This window comes from Dipodomys ordii, unplaced genomic scaffold (genome assembly GCF_000151885.1).
Source record: "Dipodomys ordii isolate 6190 unplaced genomic scaffold, Dord_2.0 Scaffold51, whole genome shotgun sequence".
Classification (NCBI taxonomy): Eukaryota; Metazoa; Chordata; class Mammalia; order Rodentia; family Heteromyidae; genus Dipodomys; species Dipodomys ordii.
In genome coordinates, this window is record NW_012267267.1 from 2,416,619 (window position 1) to 2,438,103 (window position 21,485).

General features: G+C 40.9%; 1 protein-coding gene across 1 annotated transcript; it reads left to right on the forward strand.

Annotated features, from left to right (window-relative positions):
* Positions 1 to 478: 478 nt before the first annotated feature.
* Ptp4a2 (protein tyrosine phosphatase type IVA, member 2) lies at positions 479 to 20,162 on the forward strand. The gene is made up of 5 exons (XM_013020623.1): positions 479 to 1,187; positions 7,047 to 7,139; positions 15,820 to 15,950; positions 18,059 to 18,133; positions 19,357 to 20,162. Exons 1-5 carry the CDS (start codon positions 1,092 to 1,094, stop codon positions 19,463 to 19,465), a joined length of 504 nt encoding a protein of 167 aa, XP_012876077.1. The 5' UTR covers positions 479 to 1,091; the 3' UTR covers positions 19,466 to 20,162.
* Positions 20,163 to 21,485: the final 1,323 nt, after the last annotated feature.

Consider the following 21,485-nt stretch of genomic DNA (forward strand, 5'->3'; position numbering starts at 1 on the left):
GCTCTTAAAAATGCAGTATTTGAGGCTCAGAAGGCGGTTCAGTGGTAGAGTGTTTGCCTGAGGCCCTGGGTTTGATTCCTCAGCACCATATAAGCAGAAAAGGCCGGAAGTGGCACTGTGGCTCAAGTGGTGGAGCTCTATCCTTGAGCTGAATTACTGAGGGACAGCGCCCAGAGTTCAGGCCCTATGACAACCAAAAAAAACCCAAAACAATAGTATTTGGGCTAGGAATGTGGCTTAGTGGTAGAGTGCTTGCCTGGCATGCATGAAGCTCTTAGGTTTGATTCCTCAGTACCACATAAACAGAAAAAGCCAGAAATGGTGATGTGGCTCAAATGGTAGAGTTCTAGCCTTGAGCAAAAGAAGCTCAGGGACAGCACCCAGGCCCTGAGTTCAAGCCCCAGGACTGGGGGTGAAAACACAGCATTTACTTAAGGCTTCATGTTTGCTTTTATCAATCTTCATTTTATTTATGCTTTTCTTTTCTAGGTTTTTCGTTGGAATATACGTTGCACATTTATGGCGATTCTGAGTGTGAGGGCAGACTTCTGCCAGGCTCAGCACAGCACTCTTGCTGACAAGTGAGCTTGGAGGTTCTATGTGCCATAATTACATTGCCTTGAAGAATCTGGACACCGAGACTGGCCTCAGAAATAGTTGGCTTTTTGTTTTAATTGAAAGCAAATTTCTTTTAATGACTCCAGTAAAATTAAATATCAAGTAAACAAAAGTGGAAAACAAACTACACTTTTAACTTGTCTCACTAGTGCCTACATGTAGTAAAGGCTGCTTAAGTTTTTGTAGTTGGATCGTTTTTTTTTGGAGTCGGAGGTATCCGTCTGCAGACATTGAGGCCCAAGTTGAATTTGGATTCAAGTGGATGCTAAACACTTCTGCCTATCTTGAAGAAAGAAGCTTCATAAGGAATAAACAAGTCGAATAGAGAAAATACTGGTCAATAATAGGCATTTTAGTGGTCTTTTTAATGTTTTCTGCTGTGAAACATTTCAAGATTTATTGATTCCCCCACTCCCACCCCATTTTTCCCCTTTACACTCACACAAGCACGCTCACACTTTTTATTTGCCATAATGAACCGTCCAGCCCCTGTGGAGATCTCCTATGAGAATATGCGCTTTCTGATAACTCACAATCCTACCAATGCTACTCTCAACAAGTTCACAGAGGTAAGATTGTAGTAGACTCTGCTGTTTTGGGTTGATTTATAGTTTTAACAGCATTTAAATTTTCCTGTAATTGAATTGAAATATAGATTATTTATGCTATCAGTTCTGCTTTGAATTATAATAGATTAAAAAAAATGGAATTTGGAAATGCCATAAAGATTATCTAGGCTGTCCTTTTTTTTCTTTCTTAGTCTATTCTGGGGCTTGAACCTCAGGGCCTGGGTACTGTACCTGAGCCTCTGTGTTCAAGGCTAGTGCTCTCTCTTGAGACACAGTGCCACTTCGGTTTTTGAGTGGTTAATTGGAGAAAAAAGTCTCACGGGGACTTTTCTGCCCAGGCTGGCTTTGAACCTCGATCCTCAGATCTCAGCCTCCTGAGAATTAACCTTTCTTCACTTTATCACCCAAACAAAGGCAGAATTGGGGAAATTCAGTCAAGACAAAGCCCTTGCTTCAGGTTCAGTTCTTCTTGTTTGGGGTGATGTTGTTGGGGGCTTTTTCCTTCATCCCCTCAGCCTGACAGAGCCCACAGCCCTATGTTTAAACTTTTATACCAGTCTCATCTTAATTTCTTAAAAAATATCTTCAATGAGCTGCTCTCTTGCTATTGAAAATTAGCCTGTGGCACAAGGACTGATTTGTTGGTTTTTTTTTTTTTTTGGTGGGTCATGGGGCCTGAACTTGGCCTCGGTGATGTCCCTGAGCTCTTCAGCTCCAGGCTAGTGCTCTACCACTTGACCCACAGTGCCACTTGCAGCTTTTTCTGCTTATATGGTGCTGAGGAATTGAACCCAGGGCCCTCATGCATGCAAGGCAAGTACTGTACCACTGAGCCACCTTCCCAGCCCCTTAATCATAACTGTAATAAGTATTTTTATTTTTAAACAGAAGCATATTTTGACACAGATGTACTATTCAAGCCACATTTTGGCTTAAGGAAAAATTTCAAAGTACTGAAAAAATCTTTAATCTTATTTTTCTTTTCTTTTCTTTTTTTTTGTCAGTCCTGGGGCTTGAACTCTGGACCTGAGTGCTGTTCTTGAGCTCTTCAGCTCAAGGCTAGCGCTCTAACACTTTAGCTATAGCACCACTTCTGGCCTTTTCTGTTTATGTGGTACTAAGTAATCAAACTGAGGCATGCTAGACAAGCATTCTACAACTGAGCTACATCCCCAGACTGGAATTCTCATTTTCATTCTTACCATAAGAATTTGGAATACAACCAATCTTTTGATGGATGACAATTACAGAAGCTTTCTTTTTTTTTTTTCCTGGGTGCTGGTCCTGGGGCTTGAACTCAGGGCCTAAGGGCTAACTCAGTGTTTTTGCTCAAGGCTAGTGCTCTGCTACTTGAATCTCTACTCCACTTCTGGCTTTTTGATAGTTTTTGATAGTTCTAGCTTTCCTGCTTGGTCTGGCTTTAAATTGCCATCTTCTGATCTTGCCCTCTTGTGGGTAGTACAATCCTGGGTTGAGGTTCATTTTAATTGGGGGGGGTGTGTGTGGTTTGCGCAGTTTGTGCATCAAATGTGGGACGAGTTGTCTGCCACTGAGCTGTACTTAGTCCTTGTATTTTAAAGTTTATTTATTGATATATTTGGGGGTTGGGTGGGTAGTTAGTGCTGGGGCTTGAACTCTGGGTCTGAGCACTGTCTCTAAGCTTCTTTTTACTTAAGGCTAGTGCTCTTAAGCCATAGTGCCACTTTTTTTAATAGTTTATTGGAGATAAGAGTCTTTTCTGTCTAGGCTTCGAACCATGATCCTCTCAGATCCCAGACTCCTGAGTAGCTAGGCTTACAGGTGTGAGCCACTGACACCTGGCTAATTTATTATTTTAAATTAAATGTATGTACTGGAGCTTGAACTCAGGGTCTGAGCACTGTCCTTTAACTTTTTTGCTCAAATATGCTACTCTACCACTTGAGCCATAGCTCTTTTTCCAGCTTTTGGAGTCTCACAGACTTGCCTGCCCAGACTGGCTTCAAACTGTGATCCTCAAATCTCAGCCTCCTAAGTAGAGTTACAAGTGTGAAGCACCAATGCCTGGTTTAAAATTTATTTTTAACATTCCTAACTGAATATAGTACTTCTGTCTTTCCTGTGTCCAAATGATAAGAAGTCCTTTAGCAATATTAATAGCTTCTTTCTGGAGATACTTAGTGTTGAATACTTTTTATATGATAATAATCACTGTCCAACTGTTCATGATTGATTTATATTTACCATTCTCTGAAATTCTATTTTTTTTTTTTGGTGGTGCTTGAGCCACAGCACCACTTCCGTTTTTCTATTGATTTATTGGAGAGAAGAGTCTCATGGACTTTCCTGCCTGGGCTGGCTTAGGACAGTGATCCTCAGATCTTAGCCTCCAGAGTAGCTAGGATTATAGGCGTGAGCCACCAATGCCCAGCTGAGATTTTTTTTTGTCTCTTTGAACACAAGGCTTTTTATGGGTGAAGGAAGCATTTTACCATTGAGCTATATCTGTAGTCCCTTAGGAAGAGTTTTAAAAGAGCAGGGCACTATAATTGTGCATTAGTCAACCTGGGGCTGTCCCTGAGCTCTTCAGCTCAGTGCCACTTCTTGCTTCATCTGCTTATGTGGTGCTGAGGAATCGAACGCAGGGCCTCATGCATGCAAGGCAAGCACTCTACCACTGAGCATCACTTTCCCAGCCCTGTATCTGGCATTTTAAAACACTACTTTTCCCAGTTTCAGAATTGCCTTTTTTTTTCTTTCTCACCAGTCCTGGGACTTGAACTCAAGGCCTGTGTCCTGTCCTTGGGCTACTTTACTTTTTGGTTGGTTGTAGGACTTGAACTCTGGGCTGTCCCTCAGCTCTTCAGCTTAGTGCTAGCGCTCTACCACTTGCACCACAGCACTGCTTCCGGTTTTCTAGTGGTTTATTGGAGGTAAGAGTCTCACGGAGGGCTGGGAAGTTGGCTTAGAAACAGAGTGCTTGCTTTGCATGCATGAGGATCTCAGTTCATTTCCTCAGCACCATATAAGCAGAAAAGGCTGGAAATAGAGGTGTGGCTCAAGTGGTAGAGTGCTAGCTAGCCTTGAGCTGAAGAGCTGAGGCTGAGGGACAGCGCCCAGGCCCAGAGTTCAGCCCTCACAACTGACAAAAACCAAAAAACAAGAGTCTCATGGACATTACTGCTCAGACTGGCTTTGAACCATGATTATCAGATCTCAGCCTCCTGAGTAGATAGGATTATAGGCGTGAGCCACCGGCGTCCCACCCTGAGCTATTTTTTTGCCCAAGGTGAGCCCTCTACTGAGGGCTCTACCACTTGAGCCACAGTGCTGCTACTTCAGGCTTTTTTTTGAGTAGTTCATGGGAGATAAAGAGTCTCACAGAAGTTTTTGCCTGGACTGGCTTCAAACCACAAGTCCTAAAACCTCAGCCTCCTGAGTAGCTAGGATTACACGCATGAGCACCTGACTTCAGAAGTGCTTTTATGTATTGTTTCTTTAAAACAAACAAAAAAGCTGGGTGCTGCCAGTGGCTCAGGTAAGATCCTTCTTGAAAAATAGCTAAAGCAAAAAAGGCTGGGGTGGGGCTCAAGTGGTACAGTGCATACTTGAGGCAATGTTCAATCCCTATAATTGCAAAAAATAAAACACAAAAACCTCCAGTGTTTTTTTTTGGGGGGTGGGTCCGGTCGTGGGGCCTGAACTATGGGCCTGGGCGCTGTCCCTCAGCTCTAAAGCTCAAGGCTAGTGCTCTCTACCACTTGACTCACAGTGCCACTTGCAGCTTTTTCTGCTTATGTTGTGCTGAGGAATTGAACCCAGGGCCTCAGGCATGCAAGGCAAGCGCTCTATCATTGAGCCACCTTCCCAGCCCCCTCCAGTGTTTTATTATGTAAAAATCAAAAGATTACGGGGAGCCAGCAGCTCATGCCTGTACTCCTAGCTACTAAAGAGGCAAATACGAGGATCAGGGTTCAAAGCCAGTCTGAGCAGATAATTCCGCTAGACTCTTATCTCCAATAAACCACCAGAAAACCAGAAGTGGTGCTATGGCTCAAGTGTTAGAGTGCTTGCCTTGAGCTGAAGTGCTTAGGGATAGCGCCCAAACCCAGAGTTCAAGCCCCATGACCGCCCACCCCACCTCACCCCCCAAAAAAATCAAAAGAAAAGCAAAGTAAGCAAAGAAAATTAAAAGCAAAGTAAGCCAATTTAGTAACAATTGTTAATAACTGATTCTAGATGTTTTTCTATATATGTATATGTGTTTGTAAATACATACATAGATAGGCTTAGGCTATGTAGGTTTTTTTTAACTTCCCACAATCTCCTTAGTATTTATTAGCTGTCACAGTATACACTACAGTTAATGTTTTACTTTTAACTGTTCCCTCAGTTTGGACCATTAATATAGCTTCTACCTCTTCACCATTCTAAATAGTCTGGTGAATATGCCACTACCTAAATCATGTATGTCTTTTTTTGGGGGGGTCCGGCTGTGGGGCCTGAACTCTGGGCCTGGGCGCTGTCCCTCAGCTCTTCAGCTCAAGGCTAGCGCTCTAACACTTGAGCCACAGCACCACTTCTGGCTTTTTTCTTTTTGCTTATGTGGTGCTGAGGAATCGAACCTAGAGCCTCAAGCATGCAAGGCAAATACTCTATCACTGAGCCACCTTCCCAGCCCCTCATGTATGTCTTTAAAAAGATTATCTTTCTATACATTCTTAGAAATAGAATTTCTAGGTCAAAATGTGACCTTAAAACATTTGTGAGCCAGGTGCTGGTGGCTCCTCAGGAGTCTGAGATCTGAGGATCGTGGTTCAAAGCCAGCCCAGACAGGAAAGTCTGTGAGACTCTTATCTCCAATAAACCACTAGAAAACTGGAAGTGGTGCCGTGGCTCAAGTGGTAGAGCGCTTGCCTTGAGCTGAAGAGTGCAGGGACAGTGCCCAGACCCAGAGTTCAAGCCCCACCACTGACACCCCCCCCCCAAAAAAAAAAAAGGTCTTTGTGGCTGAGCACCACTCGTTCACTCTTGTAATATGGCTACTCAAAAGGCTTGAGGTCTCACAGTTCAAAGCCAGCCCAGGCAAGAGAGAATGACACTGATCTTCATTTAACCATTAAGCCACTGAGCGCCAGTGGCTGGTTCCTGTAATCTTAGCTACTCAGGAGGCTGAGATCTGAGGATTAAGTGGCTGAGCTATTGCCTTCAGTTTGCCTTCAGCTGAAAGATGAGGGACGGTGCCAAGGCCCATGACCAAAAAAAACAAGTTGGGAGTGGAGCTCTGGCTCAAGTGGTAGAGTGCTAGCCTTGAACAAAAAAGTTTAGAGGCATTGCTTAGCCCCTGAGTTCAAAGACTGGCACACATAATTTAATGCTCAGGCCTATAATCCTAACTTCTCGAGATCTGAGGATTGCGGTTCAAAGCCATTCCGGGGCAGGAAAGTCATTGCTTAGCCCCTGAGTTCAAAGACTGGCACACACAATTTAATGCTCAGGCCTATAATCCTAACTTCTCGAGATCTGAGGATTGCGGTTCAAAGCCATTCCGGGGCAGGAAAGTCTGTGAGACTCTTCTCCCCAGTTAACTGTTAAAAAAAAAACACCCAGAAGCTGAGCTGAGGCTCAAATAGCCTTTGGAAAAAAAGTCATTTGTCTCCCACAGAGTATATATAAGTCTCTGTTGTATATGTTACTACAGTGTGAATGATTTTGATCTTTGTCTAAGAAAGATAACCTCATACTTCCAGAAACAAATGAAATTAGCTGGTACACTTTGCCAAAGTAGATTTAATTATTTCACCTTACAGTAATATGTTTCTAAAGCTTTGGTTACAGATTCTAAAAGCAAATTCCCTTTATAATTGTTTTTCTTTAAAGGAACTTAAGAAGTATGGAGTGACAACTTTGGTTCGAGTTTGTGATGCTACATATGATAAAGCTCCAGTTGAAAAAGAAGGAATCCACGTTCTAGTGAGTGTGTAATGTTTTGTTACATATAAGTTATACCTTTAGCATAGATAGTTATAAAACTTGACACTTAGTACTTGTTACTTTTAAGATTATAGTGATTTTTATATAATATATAATATTTTATAGTGATTTTTAAAATTTCTTTGGATCAATAAATTGACAGTTTGGTTCATTTGTGTACAAGTCTACAAATTCAGAGTATTTTCAACAAAAAGCAAATTTTAGTGCACACATTTCAAGAAAATGGAAATTAGCGTTTTATATTCTGTAGGAAATTTAGTATTTTATTTTTAGGCTAATAGCTTGAATATAAAAAAGTAGTTAATGTTTTTAGGGGGCTGGTACTGGGATTTGAAGTCAGCCTGAGTTCTCAGCTTTTTCTGCTCAAGGTTAGTGCTCTACCATTTGAACCACATCTCCACTTCTGACTTTTTGTTGGTTAATTGAAAATAAAAGTCTCAGATTTATCTGCTTGGGCTGACTTCAAACCTTGATTCTCAGATCTCAGCTTTTTAGTAGCCAGGATTGCAGTCATGGCCACTGGTGCATGGCTAACAGATATTCTTACTTCACGTGTCACCTGCCACTATGCAAGTAGCGAGTTAGTTACTCAATATTTTGTGGATAATTGTAGAGAACTAAAAGGTGTGAGAAGAAAATAAGTAGAAAGAGCATCTTGCTCCAGAAGGATAGTATTCCGACATTCTGAGAAGCTTTTGTGGAGTAAGATTTCTTTTATAGTTCAGTTTGAATATAGTGATTAAAATTAATCTCATGAAATTCTTTTTTAGTACCTAAATATTGCTATTTCCTTACAGAAAACATGAACCTTGAATTAATTAAAATTTTATGTTTTCTTCCCTAAATGGTTGTCTAAATCACAGGAACAGCTTTTTTGTTGTTGTTTGTCGTGGGGCTTGAACTCTGGGCTCGGGCACTGTCGCTCAGCTCTTCAGCTCAAGGCTAGCACTCTACCATTTGAGCCACAGCACCACTTTCAGCTTTTTCTATTTATGTGGTGCTGAGGAATTGAACCCAGGGCTTTGTACATGTGAGGCAAGCACTCTACCACTGAGCCATTTTCCCAGTCCCCTGAGGTATTTATTGGAGATAAGAGTCTCACAGACTTCTCTGCTTGGGCTGGCTTTGAACTGCCATCCTCAGATCTCAGCCTCCTTAATAGTTAGGATTACAGGCATGAGCCACTGGTGCCCAGCTCACAGGAACAGCTTTTACGAGCATGTAATGAAATGACCTTTTAGTATCTATTCTTTTTGTGTCAGTCCTGGGGCTTGACCTCAAGGCCTGAATTTTCTTCAAGGCTAGCACTCTACCAGTTAAGTTATAACTCCACTTCCAGCTTTTTGGTGATTAATTGCAAATAAGAGTCTCATAGACTTTCCTGCCCCGGCTGGCTTCAAACTGCAGTCTTTAGATAACAGCTTTCCTGAAGAGCTAGCTAGCATTGTAGACATGAGCTACTAGTACCTGGCTAGTCCCTTGTTTTGTAGAGTTATTTGATTTGATTGTGAGAAAGCAATGTAGAATGATGAAACTGGAAATTTTTGTAAGTAATTAGAAAGTAATAAGGAAGGTAGTCCATCGATTCTGACCTTTTTTTGTGGGGGGGAGGGGAAGAAAGTATTGGTGGTTTTTGGCTTAGCCTGTACTTACCTAGATAAGGGCTTTGCCAGTTGAGCCATACCACTAATCCTTTTTGGTTGAGGTTAATTTTCAGTTTGCTTTTTTTTTTTTTTTTTAACTTTTTTGCTTGGAAGTAGGTTTGAGCTGTGATCCTACCTGTAGACTATGGTCTCTGCTGGGCAAAACAGCACTTGCCATACATACCTGTTTTTTTTTTTTCCTGCTTACGTGGTGCTGAGGAATTGAACCCAGGGCCTCATGTATGCAAGGCAAAAGCTCTACCACTGAGCCACCTTCCCAGCCCACATACCTGGTTTGTATTGAGATTACTCCTGAGCAGCTAGGATTAGGTGTGAGCCACAGGCGCCTGGCTTATATATTATTTCTGAACCATAAAATTTCCTTATTTCCCTTTTGATAAAAACGTAAAACTAAGCTGGGTGCTGGTGACTTACTCCTGTATTTCTAATTACTTAGGAGGCTGCGATTTGAGGATGGCAGTTTGAAGCCAGTCTGGGCAGGAAAGTTCCTGAAATTCTTTTTTTTTTGTCGGTCGTGGGGCTTGAACTCTGGGCCTGGGCGCTGTCCCTCAGCTCTTCAGCTCAAGGCGAGCGCTCTACCACTTGAGCTACAGCGCCACTTCCGGTTTTCTGGTGGTTTATTGGAGATAGGAGTCTCACGGTCTCTCCTGCCCGGGCTGGCTTTGGACCGCGATCCTCAGATCCCAGCCTCCTGAGTAGCTAGGATTACAGGCGTGAGCCACCAGCACCGGGCAAGTTCCTGAAATTCTTTATCTCTAATAAACTACTCAGAAAAATCTGGAAGTGACACTCTGGCTCAGGTGATAGAGCACTATCCTTGAACAAAAAGCAGCTTCGGGACAATGCCCAGGCTAAATTTCAGCATCAGGATAGACTTAACCAATAAAAACAAAGCCCATACATACATAGCCAAACACTGCTTTTTTTTTTTTTTTGGTTGGTCGTGAGGCCTGAACTCTGGGCCTGGGCGCTGTCCCTGCGCTCTTCAGCTCAAGGTGAGCGCTCTACTGCTTGAGCCACAGCGCCACTTGTTTTCTAGTGGTTTATTGGATATAAGAGTCTCCTGGACTTTCCTGCCCGGGCTGGCTTTGAACCTTGATCCTCAGATCTCAGCCTCCTGAGTAGCTAGGATTATAGGCGTGAGCCACTGGCGCCTGGCTTAAAATTTTTGTTTTAATAGTATAACATAATAATTTTCTTGTATTTCTATTTTAAATGATTTTATCTCAGTTAACTAAATACAAACGTATATGTAAAATAACGATTCTGTTTTGTTCTTGTTGTTGGCTTGTATTTTACGGTATTTGGGATTGAACTCAGGATCATATGTATGCTAACTAAGCAAGTACTCATTGAGGCATACCTCTGGCCTTAGCAATTTTTTTGTGGGGGGGGCCAGTCATGGGGCTTGAACTCAGGGCCTAAGTACTGTCCCTGAGCTTCTCTTGTTCAAGGCTAGCACTCTACCACTTGAGCCACAGCACCACTTCCGATGGTTTCTGTTTATGTGGTACTGAGGAATTAACCTCAGGGCTTCATGCATGCTAGGCAAGCTGTCTACCACTAAGCTACCTTTCCAACCCCAGCACTGTGTTTGTTTGTTTGTTTTTTAAAAATAGAAACAAGAATTTAAAACTCCGGTCTGGGAGAGTGGCTCAGTAGTAGAGTGCTTGCCTTGTATGCATGAGGTCCTGGGTTAGATTCCTCAGCACCACATAAGCAGAAAAAGCCGGAAGTAGTGCTGTGGCTCAAGTGGTAGAGCACTAGCCTTGAGTTGAAGAGCTCAGGGACAGTGCCCAGGTCCAGAGTTCAGGCACCATGACTGACCAAAAAAAAAAAAAGAATTTAAAACTCTGAAATTAACTGAATATAGTCAATTTCTTAGTACTATGAATATGTTTTCTAGTCTGTAGATGAGAAATGAACTTTTTTTTTTTTGGCCAGTCCTGGGGTTTGAACTCAGGGCCTGGGCACTGTCCCTAAGCTTCTTTTGCTCAAGCCTAGAACTCTCCTACTTGAGACACAGTGCCATTTCTGCCTTTTTCTATGTATGTGGTACTGAGAAATGGAACCTAGGGTTTCATGTATGTTAGACAAACACTCTACTACTAACTTAAGCCACATTCCCAGTCCAATGAATTTTTTTGATATATGATGGGGTGCGAAAGTAAATTTGGTTGATTATAATCTATTTGAATCAGTTATGTTGATAAACACCTTCATGAAATAGATATGAACTAGAAAACCTGAATCTAGTTTGTAGATGATAATGGTAGTTCTAAGATGTATTTCAGACCCTTTCAGCTTTTTTTTTTGTTTGGTTGTTTTAAATAGTTCTGATCAGATAAAAATCACTAACTCATGCTTGACTGAAATAAGGACATTTAGTGTTAAGCTCAGAATTTCTTTTTCCCACATATATTTAAGATGGAGTCTGAATTTACATTTTCGAGGGTTTGGAACATTTTACTATACGAGGATCTTCAATCCTTTGGATGCTTTTGCAAATTGAATAGATTAATTAATGGTGGTTTCAGCTGTGTTAGTTTGAGGTTTAGATACTTCTTTTTCTTTTTGTCGGTCATGGGGCTGGACCTAGGCACTATCCCTCAGCTCTTCAGCTCAAGGCTAGTGCTCTACCACTTGAGCCACAGCGCCACTTCTGGCTTTCTAGTGGTTTATTGGAGATAAGAGTCTCACGGACTTTTCTGCCCGGGCTAGCTTTGAACCGGGATTCTCAGATCTCAGCCTCCTAGTAGCTAAGATTATAGGCGTGAGCCACTGGCGCCCAACTAATACTTTCATTTTTAAAATTTTTTAAAATTTTTATTTATTTTGTCAGTTGTGGGGCTTGAACTCTGGGCTTAGGCGCTGTCCCTGCACTCTTCAGCTCAAGGTGAGTGCTCTACCGCTTGAGCCACAGCACCACTTCCAGTTTTCTAGTGGTTAATTGGAGGTAAGAGTCTCGGACTTTCCTGCCCGGGCTGGCTTTGAACCAAGACCCTCAGATCTCAGCCTCCTGAGTAGCTAGGATTACAGGGGTGAGCCACCGGCACCTGGCTAATACTTTCATTTTGGGGGGGTGTCCGGTCATGGGGCCTGAACTCTGGGCCTGGGCGCTGTCCCTCAGCTCTTCAGTTCAAGTCTAGATCTCTACCACTTGAGCCACAGTGCCACTTCCAGCTTTTTCTGCTTATGTGGTACTGAGGAATCAAACCCAGGGCCTCAGGCATGTAAGGCAAGTGCTCTACCACTGAGCCACCTTCCCAGCCCCCAATACTTTTATTTTTTAACTGGGCACATTAGGGTGTGGTAGAGGAAGTAAGTTCTCGACTAAAGTGCTTACCTGTCTTACTGCTATTTGCAGCTCTATTTGGTATTTGTAAACTCTAGTGACATTTATACTAATACATCCTTTTTAATTATAGGGCATAGTTGACAATTCAAACATAATGTGCTGTTATAGCTAATGGGGTATGTGAAATGTTGTAGTGTTGCCAGTGGGTAAATCAAAGTTAATTTAGTACTGTAGGTTTTCTCTTTCTAAAGTGCTTTTAGCCATTTTTTAAAATTACTTTAGATTTTTAGACATCTTAAAGAGTATTTTCAGAAGTTTTGTGACAAAAGTCAACATACAAAGATTACCTAGGACACACATACATGTGACACATATGTTAAAACACACATGCACTTGCCTATGCATCCACCTTTGCCTCAAAGTTAAAAAAAATTAAACCAAAAACTTCATTGGCTGTCTTTGAATTATATAATTCTGAGTATTCTTTCTACTTTTCAGTTTCCTTTGTGCACCTCATATTTGTCATTAGCCTTACTAACAAATGATGTTAGCAGCATATATAAGCTACTCCCAGGAAGCTAGGCCCAAGTTTCTCAGATCCTAGGTTGTTAGCCATTCTTATAATAATAGCCTTATGTGCCAGTCCTGGGGCTTGAACTCAGAGCCTAGGTGCTATCTCTGAGCCTTTTGAGCCACAGCTCTACTTCTGGCTTTTTTTTTTTTAATTCATTGGAGATCAGGTTTTCCTGCCTGGACTGACTTCAAACCATGATCCTTAGATCTTAGCCTCCTCAGTAGCCAGAATTGCAAGCCTGGCAGCCTTACATTATTATTTTTTTTATTATTATTATTGGGTCCGGTCGTGGGGCCTGAACTCTGGGCCTGGGCGCTGTCCCTCAGCTGAAGGCTAACACTCTACCACTTGAGCCACAGTGCCATTTCCGGCTTTTTTCTTTTTCTGTGTATGTGGTGCTGAGGAATCGAACCCAGGGCCTCATGCATGCAAGGCAAGCACTCTACCACTGAGCCATCTTACCAGCCCACATTATTTTTTAGGAGAAAGAAAAAAGTACCTAAGTGTTTTTGCATTTTCTGACCTTGGAAGAGGATAAAATTTGAATCCTGTGCATTTATGTGTTTGTTAGGACCTCCTACTAGGTTCAAGGAAGGTAAACTATATCAGTAAATGCAAGTAGGGTCAAAAGACAACACAAATTAATAAATAGCAAAAGAGAAAGGGCCAGGTACCCATGGTTCACACCTTTAATCCTGACTACTCAGGAGGCTGAGATCTGAGGATTCCAGTTTGAAACCAGCCTGGGCAGGAAAACTATGTGACTTTTTTTTGGGGGTGGGGTCCGGTCTTGGGGCCTGAACTCTGGGCCTGGGCGCTGTCCCTCAGCTCTTCAGCTCAAGGCTAGTGCTCTACCACTTGAACCACAGCGCCACTTCCGGCTTTTTCTTTTTGCTTATGTGGTGCTGAGGAATCGAACCCAGGGCCTCATGCATGCAAGGCAAGCACTCAACCACTGAGCCACCTTCCCAGCCCCCCTATATGACTCTTATCTCCAGTTAACCATCAGAAAACTGAAAGTGGACCTGGACTCAAGTAGTAGAATCAGCCTTGAGCAAAAAATCTCAGGGACAGTGCCTAGGCTCTTGTTCAAGCCCTAATACTAGTACAAAACTAAAAAGAGAAGGATATTTGAGAAAATGGTCACTATTTGCTCATGAACTTAATGAACTTTAACAATGTTAAACAACGTATCTATAATTTAAGCATAGATTTTTTTGTTGTGTGTGTGTGTGTGTGTGTGTGTGTGTGTGTTTGTGTGTTTTTAATGCCAATCCTGGGGCTTGAACTCAGGGCCTAGGGGCTGACCCTCATTTTTTTCTGCCCAAGGCTTCTTAGTGTTCTGCCATTTGAGTCACAGCTCTGCTTCCAACTCTTTGGTAGTTAATTGGAAGTAAGAGTCTCATAGACTTTCCTTCCCAGGTTGGCTTTGAACCATGATCCTCAGACCTCAGCCTTCTGAATAATTAGGACTACAGGTGTGAGCTACTGGGACCCACCTAGACATAGGTTTAAAAAATTGCCAGTGTGGTGCCTTATACCCCAGATACTAAGGAGGTAGAGATCAGAAGGATCTTAGTTGGATGCCAGCCTGAGCAAAACATTAGAGTCCTTATCTCAACCAATGAAAAGCTGGGCATACTGGTACACACCTGCCATCTTAGTTATACAGGAAGTACAGATAGGATTATGGTCCAGCTCAGCTCCAGGCAAAAATGCAAGATATTTTCAAAATATAGCTAAAGCATCTGAATGCCCATGGCTCATGCCTATAATCCTAACTACTTAGAGGCTGGGATCAGAGGATCATACTATAAGGCCAGCTAGGGCTGAAAAGTCCATAAGGCTCCATCTCCAGTTAATCAGCAAAATACCATAGGAGAGACATGGCTAAGGTGGTAGTGTGTAAGCCATGGCAGGAAAGCTGAGAGAGAACACAAAAGCCTGAGTTAAAGCCCTAGTTTTAGAAAACACACCCAAACATAAATATATATTATATATGTATTATAGCATACACAAAACAAAAAAGAGCCCAAGGCGTGGCTCACATGATAAAGCACTTACCTAGCAAGGACAAGAATCTGAGTTTAATCCTCAGTATTGAAAAAAATTATCCGTATTTTTATTTTCAAACTTAATAGTATAAGGACAAAGATGGCAATGTGTTTTTGTTAGATTCACTAATTATTGTAGATAACAGATATTTTTTTCTACATGGGGCTGAGTACTGGTGGCTCGTGCCTGTAATCCTAGCTACTGAGGAGGCTGAAATCTGAGGATCAAGATTTAAAGCCAATTTAGGCAGGAAAGGCTGTGAGACTCTTTATCTCCAGTTTCACCACCTAAAAACTGGAAATTTTTGAGCTTTGAGCTCTGGCTCAAAGTAGTAGAGCACTAGTCTTGAGCAAAAAAGCTCAGGGACAGCAACCATGGCCTGAGTCCAAATCAGTGACCTCCCCCTCCACACACACGCACACACACACACACGCATACGCATGCACGCACACACGCACGCGCGCGCACACACACAAATACACATATACCATACACCACCACCAATACCAACAACAACAAAACATTTAGACTAATGAAACTTTAATTGGATGTTTTGCCAAAGAAAACTTTTAAATCGTGTTATGAAGTGTTTGCCCTCTCTTACTTGGTCTTAGCTTTAATTATAGTTTTTTATGTCTAAAATTATGTCTAACTACTACGCCACTCAGATATAGTTTTTGAGAGAATACTAGCCCTTATGCTCTGATAATGAGATGTTTGCAAAATAAATTTAGATATTCATGACACTGATATTTTATAAAGATGATTTAGTTTCTTTGGAAAATTCAAATTTTGATCTGAGATCATTTTTCAGCAATGATCAGAATTGTGTCAAGAATAGGTAAGGGTGCAAGTGGAGCTGTGGCTAAATGGTAGTTTGCCAGCCTTGAGCAAAAAGCTAAGGAACAGCATCAGGCCCTGAGTTCAAGCGAATATACACAAAAAATTAGGTAACTATATTGTTAGTTCAGTTTGGTCTGCCCTGTCTACTCTTTGTAGCTCTTCTGCATTAGGAAGTTAGTCCCAGAGAAAAATGCCAATTTAATGTAAAAGTAAATTTCATTTCAGGATTGGCCATTTGACGATGGAGCTCCACCCCCTAATCAGATAGTAGATGATTGGCTGAACCTGTTAAAAACCAAATTTCGTGAAGAGCCAGGTTGCTGTGTTGCAGTGCATTGTGTTGCAGGATTGGGAAGGTAACAGCCTTTTGTATCTCATCTGGTTGTCTAGATTTTGATGCCATGTTGTACTTAGTTGTTTTATTTTTTTCTCCATTTTAAGTAATCGAGGATTTAGGCCATTAAAGTGGGTAACAAAATTGGAAATTTCAGCTACTACTGAGAAATTTGCACAGTTAATTTTGGATTGAGAAGAATAGGGAGTTAATAGGTAGAGAACAGATGGTTGAACCTTAAGCTCTTGTAAGATATAGTCAGTGATAGTTGATGTTGATTTTAAAACTTTTTCCTCTGAGCATTGCTTGAAATGGTGTTGTAATAATTTCATCAGTAGCAGATTAAATGCCAATTTATGATGTGCACTTTGACTCAAAACATTTAATGCCAGCTGCCATTGCCTGAAGGTTATTGTGACTCAGGCTGTTAGTTCTGTTTAGATATTTTTAGTGTGGTACAATTTCTTCATAAGTCAGAAGTTCCAGACTAACCCTGAAGGCTGAAGATAGTGTAATAACTTGACTTGGGCAGTTGTATTTCTGATATCTGTTCCCCTTAGGTAGTCCAAATTGATGGCACTATATAATAAGCTTTTTAAAACACCATTTACTTCATGGGGAGCTACAAAATAACCAATTTGACAAGCTTTAGACACTTCAGGCACATTGTCCTTGTTGGTGTGATAATAAGAGGGAATGAATACATTCTGAGACTGGCTTGGAATATGTATATTCTTCCCTTCCCCAAAAGAGGAGGAAAAAAAGAAACATTTCTTTTGCTAGATTCCCCCCCCCCTTTTTTTTTTTGGCAGTATTGGGGTTTGAACTCAGGGCTTTGTACTTTCTTACTTGCTTGCTGATCTGTTGCTCTACCACTTGGGCTGTGCCTCACACCTTTTCTTATCCTTTTCTGTTCATTGTAGAGATGGACTCTTATGGACTTTTCTGCCCAGGCTGGCTTCAAACTGGTGATCCTCTAGATCTCAGCCTTCTTGGTAACTAGGATTACAAACATGCACCGCTGGTACCCAGCTTCTTTGTTAGGTTAAGAAATAGAGAAGTAATGATTGATGATCATTACTCTTACCTTTGGCATTCTTAGCTCAATGAAAGGATTTTTGTTGAAAAATATATATTACCTTTTTAGTATTTAGTAAGGATATACTAAAATTTGTAATAAAATTCTGGGGTAGTGGAGAATAGTATATTTTGCCATTTAGTGTACTTTTTTAAAAAATTAATAGTGTCTCACTGTAGCCTAGGCTAGCCTCACACAATATTACTTACTACAGGTTTAGAATCTAGTGCTTTACCAAAAATAGATAATAGCAGATGTTATATTAAGAGCTATTTCCATTGTATAAGGAAATATCAAATCAGGCATGGTGATTCAAGCCTATAATTCTAGCTATTTAGGCTGTGGATACTAGGGCTTGAAGTTCAAGGCCAATCTGGGTATAGAAGTTTGCAAGACTCCATCTCAACCAATGACTAGGCCAGGTGGTATACCTCTGTCATTCCCAGCAACTGGGAGTGTACATGAAGGAGAGGTGCACAGTCCAAGGTGGCCCAGGCATGCAGCAAGACCTTACCTTAAAAATGACCAGGGCAGAAAGAGGCTATAGGCATGGCTCAAATAGTAGAGTGCCTGAGTTCAATCACTAGTACCACAAGAAAAACAAAGAAAAAGAAAATGCTGTGTGTAAGTATATATGAAGGAATAAAAAACTCAGACTTCGCTAATATGTAATTCTGGGTTAAAGGAAAAAAATCCTTTCAGGCACTTAATGGTGGCTCACAACCTCTTATCCTAGCTACTCAGGCTGCTGAGATCTGAGGATAGTGGTTCAAAGTCAGCCTGGGAAGGAAAGTCTTACCTCCATTTAACCACCAGAAAAGCTGGAAGTGGATCTGTGACTCAAGTAGTAGAGTGCTAACTAGCCTTGAGCAAAAAAGGCTTATTGATAGTGCCCAGGCCCTGAGTTCAAGCCCTAGGACCAGTGTGTACACCATACAAACTCTTTGTGTCTGTTTCTGTCTCTCTGCTTCTACTTCTGCCCCCTCATCCCCCCCCTCCCCCCTCTAATTCTAAAGATTCCTGGATATTTACAAATGGCTTTCTTATTTCAGGGCACCTGTGCTGGTTGCACTTGCTTTGATTGAATGTGGAATGAAGTATGAAGATGCTGTTCAGTTTATAAGACAGTGAGTATGAAGTTTTTTACTCAAAAACAAATTAAGATCAAACAGGAGGAAGGAGTTAAGGAAAGTAGTATGGATTTGGTAATATGGAATTATTAACTATCTTGGATCTTTAACTATTGAAAACAAAAATTTAGGGGCAAATGATATATTTTTTTTAATTTAAGGGTCAAATTTTGACATTGTAGAATATTTCCAGTGTATGATTTGATTACCTAGAAGTCTTGGTTAAATAGCATCTCATGATACATTTCCCCTTTTTAGTAGGTTGCAAAATGCCTTCTGGATGTAATATTGTATGACCAAGAGAAAAAAAGAATGTACAGAGAAACAGTTTAATTACCTGAGATTCTAAGTGACTTGTTCAGGCACAAAATCTTGATGGTAGTACCCAAACAGAATCTTGGCATTGGGCTGAAATAGTGGGCCGTACTGTTTTATTGTCTAGAATTATTTGGCAATTATTGTCTTGCTCTTACCATTTGAACCCTATCTTCAAAATAAAAAAGAAAAGAAAAACAATAATAAAAATAAATGACAGAATTCAGGTGCCAGTGGCTGTCATGTCTATAATCTTATACCAGAAGGCTGTTAATCTGAGAATCATAGCTCAAAGCCAGCTTGGGTAGACACATCCATGAAATTATTTCTAACTAATCAGTAAATAGACAAAAATGGATGTGTGGCTCAACGGTAGAGCCACTAGAGAGGAAGAACACGAGCAAGAACTTGAGGCCATGAGTTCGAAATCCCAGTACCTGCACCAGGAAAAATAAGACTGATAGTGTGAAATGTATGGTAGCCATCTGTGTATGTCTTGAGCTTGTTGCTTCATGTTAATATGTTTTGAGGCATTCACTGAAATATATTACCACCCTAAAGCTACTGCACATTGCATCCCCTTAGTCTTCTTTCTAAACTGAAGAATACATTAATTGTAAAGAGAATGATCAGACAACTGGACAAATAATACTGATATTTACTTAATACTAGCAATGAAAAAATGTCTGTATTTCTTAAGAAGGATTAGGAAATTTATGTTACAATTTAGATCTTTTAAAATGTGATGCGGGGAAAAGTGAAAAGTGGTGTAATATGGGAAATCTGCTGGTTTTCAGCACAGTGGGGCTGTTAGAAGGACTTAAGCCATAAATAATGTGTTTTGGTAAATCAGCTTTCTTTTTTTTCCAATAATATGAGAATGTGTGCTGTTCTTACTTTTTCAGAAAAAGAAGGGGAGCATTCAATTCCAAACAGCTGCTTTACTTGGAGAAATACCGACCTAAGATGCGATTACGCTTCAGAGATACCAATGGGCATTGCTGCATTCAATAGGAAGAGACAAAGGCTTACTTGATTGTGTCATTTAGAGGAAACTCTTGGTACCTGGAAATGTGAATCTGGAATCTTACCTGTGTCATCAAAGTAGTAGTGATGGATTCAGTATTCCTCAACTTCTAATGATTGGGGGAAAAAAAACCCAAAAAGGTCCCTCTATAACATGAATAAAATATTTGAGAAAGGAAAAGGATTAATTCCATGAAGGGTGATTTAGCTCCGAGTTTTGGAGTTTTAATTTCTGCCAGGATAGAATGATTTCATAATCTCCTTTTTTAACTTTTTCAAAATTGTCTCTAAGGAAAACCAGCAAAATATTAACCTGTGCAGAACCATCTGTTTGGGGAGCACATTCTTCCATTATGCTTGGCACATAGACCTTGAGGATTTGTGGGGTAAGGAGTATATTTTTCCCCTTTTTTCTCCCATCTCCTGCCCCCTGCCTTCCCTTGGTAAACATTGTAAATGGTATAGAAGCCCTTGTTGCTGTAGATGTGCGTGCAGTCTGGCAGCCTTAAGCCCACCTGGGCACTTTTAGGGAGGGAAAAAAAAGCACCAGGAAAAAAAAAAAAAGAACAGTTGCAGATGCACATATATATATGACCCAGGTGGTTTTTAGTCTTTACTGATGATGGGGTGTTCATAGTTTCTTTTCTTCAAAGCCCCAATCTAACATTAGGCAAAGTAGCCAGGAGCCTTTTGTTTTTGTAAATTACTGGGAAATGGAATTTGAAGAGGAGTGTGCTCGTACAATTTAGCTGAAAGTAGAAATCTTTCTCAACCATTGAAGCTAAATGGGTATCCTAGAAGCTTGCTTGCTGAAGATGACAGCTCAGGCCATTATTAAGATGTTTCCAGGCAGAGAATTAGTACAAAGTGGTACACTGTAGATTTGGGGGCTCTAGCTCTATTCTGACTTTTCTGTCTAATTATGTCAGAATACTTATAGCTTCAAATTATTTTAGGACTTAACTTGTACCCTAGATTTCCAGAAACAAAGGAGCAACCGCAAATTCACCGTATTTTGGTTTTGAGAAATGCCTGGGTGGTTATTTCCAAACTGCTCCCTATATGTACAGTTCAGCTTAGCCACTGATTGCCTTGTTATTTTCTTACTAGGTTCTTTCTGAGATAAGGAAAAAAAAATCACCAGTTTGGAATTAGCAATGCCTAGTAAGTGTGTGTCCACAGGCTATACCAGGGTAAACAAGCAATACCAAGCAGCCCAGATCAGTAGCAAAGGGACCGTGTTGCTTGGGAGGTGGTATGGTGGTATGCTTGCAGATTCTCCTCTGGATTCAACACTTTTCTCATTTGCAGAAGGCAGTTACAACCAGGCTGCAATGACAAAGGGAGTGGAGAGACTTTGTCAGGGGCTCTTACTCTTATTTTTCACGTAAAAATTAAATTTCAGATTAGTATTGTCCCGCTTCTAAGGCTCTGAATCCAGGCTTAGAGTCATCATGTCCCACGGGAATTTGCTGTGCCCAGCTATAAGCTTCTCATTTTGTAGCATCAGCTAGGCCAGTAGGAATGGACTGGGACCTCGTCTCACACTGATGATAATACCTCACACATTGGCCAGCTATGTGAACTGCCTCTTTACTATTGCCAGAGTTTTTATTTTTAAGTGCAAATGTGTAGATTTTCTCCTCCCTCATACCAGAAGATAAAAATAATGCCTTTTGCCATTCATTCTAGAATTTTAAAGTTAAAAAAATGATGGTACTAACCAAAATTTTATTTTTGAATATGACAATAGATAATATAGACTCAAGATCAGAACATCATACCTTCTAAGTGTAGATAAGGCTGTTGATTCTAAGAGTTTTGATCAATAGCATCAAAAAACTTCTCAGTTGACATGCTGTAAATTTTATTGACTGTGCCCATCAGTGTCAGTACCTGCCCAAGGAAAATTACATTCCTGGTTTTGTGTGAGAAAGGTGTATAAAGCAAAATGAACATTTGACCTTATTTTGTTTTAAATTACAAGCTGATGTTCTTAGAACTGGAT

Coding starts and splice junctions, on each gene's coding strand:
- Ptp4a2 (XM_013020623.1), top strand. CDS start 1,092: ATGAACCGTCCAGCCCCTGTGGAGATCTCCTATGAGAATATGCGCTTT. Junction 7,140..15,819: donor AAGAAGGAATCCACGTTCTA/GTGAGTGTGTAA, acceptor ATTTCATTTCAG/GATTGGCCATTTGACGATGG. Junction 18,134..19,356: donor GCTGTTCAGTTTATAAGACA/GTGAGTATGAAG, acceptor TTACTTTTTCAG/AAAAAGAAGGGGAGCATTCA.